The following is a 1805-nucleotide window of genomic DNA, read 5'->3' as shown; positions in this document are numbered from 1 at the left end:
CACCGGGATATTTGGTACAAGGTACCAAGGTCGCTCAAAGCCAACCATTGGACAAACGACATTGCATTTCTATAGGTAGTTTTATAGTTTGTATTAAACCCAAACTTAACCTACCTATAAATATACTCCGTTTACAATCTACCTTATTTAGGTCACTTCACTCTCTTTAACTAAAGAGGGGACCTGTGAACTGCCGTTCACTGAGAGTTTGTATACTCTCGGAAGATAACTTCCTCTAGCGCAAGGTGCTGTGTGACCCCGTCACACTGAGCGAATGGTATGCATCTAGCCCGCTGGGCTTCTCCTGCTTGGAGGGAGAGTGGGAATCTGGAAGTGGCCTAGCGATCTGCTAGAAGGCAAATAGCACAAAAATCACCAATTAAATGCTAGACATTCACCATAAGACAGTTTATCTTCGATTACTACGTCAAAATCCGATGATGGATCAAAATACAAAAACCAATTTGACACTTTTTTTCTTTTATTTGGGGGGGGGGATCGTGATACCGACTTCTCCATGTTGTGCCGGACGATTTTTAAGACGGACAATCGATTTCTACCAATAAAATTGTTTTATTATTGGCCTTTCTTGTCTCCATGTTAAGCCGGACAGTGCAGAGACGTGCCTCTTCCACCGTCTCTTCGCAGTCTGAGATTCAATGGAAGGCGCTCATGCTGAAGAAACTGAGGCAGACGAACTCACCCAGCGGGCGAAGCCTGTAGGTCGCCCACGCCTTAACGAGAATGGCGGACGTAAACCGCTTAAACGAAAGGTGGGATCATACACTAACCAACTAAAACTCGATGCAGCGACCCACCTCGAAAAGCACAACGATGTCAAAGCAACGATTAGGCATTTCTGGCCGGAGCTAGACTCACAGCACTACGATAGCAGACGAAAATTAGTTTTAGACTGGAAAAAAACAAAGCTAAGCTAATGAAGGCGTGCTGCTTAAAGTACCCGAAGGCGCTACTTCTGTGGCGCAACCAGCAGATGTGGCGAAATGGATTGCACAAGGCTGGGAAATGCTCACGCCATCAGCAATCTCAAACGGATTTAAGAAAGATTCTGACGCGGATTTTGATAGACCAGGGTTGGAATCTGAAACAAGCACAGCAAATCAATAGACTCATTTTTTGTTCTGAAGTTCAAATTTTTTTTTATGGATCCAATCGGTGTAGATAGGGTGTCCGGCACAACATGGAGAAGTCGGTACAGGAACTTGTAAAATAATAAGACAAAATAGTCCGATTACGCCAGCGCTTGTCTCACTTTGCGCCTCTTTTTATCGGATCTTTTCATCTCAATACGACGATCAAGTGTAACATTTGGCTACACTCTTTTGGTCTGACGACTGAAATGGATCCAGCGAAAAATCGCACGTGTCCTGAGCAACTGGGTGAGCGACATCGACGGCATCGAGTGGTGATTCCAGAGAGTAAATGGTCGTGTGGTCGATTTCATCCGTGCTATATACATGTACGCTATTTACAGGTCGCTCTGCCGTTTCTCCCTTCCAGCCTACACTTCGCCAAGATCGATATATCACCCAGCTCGGTTTCCTTGTACCTTGTGCCTGTATCGCCGACTATTTTTGATACTTCAGTATTAGATTGCTTGACGAGCGTAACGGATGACGGCCTCACACCGAGGCTTTCACCTCGGAATGCGTGCAAACAAACCACATGGGCCACTGACGCGAGCATTTTTCGCGGCGCAGTAAGGACCATGTGCACCTTTGAAATACAGTACCCCTAGCCTAACAAAGTAGTACAATGAATGGTATTAAAAGTGCGTCTAAACC

The 1805-nt window shown here is 45.4% G+C and overlaps 1 protein-coding gene across 1 annotated transcript; it reads left to right on the top strand.

Moving 5' to 3' along the window:
• Positions 1-659: 659 nt before the first annotated feature.
• Positions 660-1106, top strand: PITG_21251 (uncharacterized protein; the record flags this gene model as incomplete). The annotated part of the gene is made up of 2 exons (XM_002895147.1): positions 660-773; positions 1089-1106. The coding sequence occupies 2 exons, from the start codon at positions 660-662 to the stop codon at positions 1104-1106; spliced, it is 132 nt and encodes a 43-aa protein (XP_002895193.1).
• Between the last annotated feature and the right edge of the window lie 699 nt (positions 1107-1805).

This window comes from Phytophthora infestans, genomic scaffold, assembly GCF_000142945.1.
Source record: "Phytophthora infestans T30-4 supercont1.239 genomic scaffold, whole genome shotgun sequence".
Classification (NCBI taxonomy): domain Eukaryota; phylum Oomycota; class Peronosporomycetes; order Peronosporales; family Peronosporaceae; genus Phytophthora; species Phytophthora infestans.
Note: the sequence above shows the minus strand (reverse complement) of the source record. Positions and strands in the feature narration are given on the sequence as shown.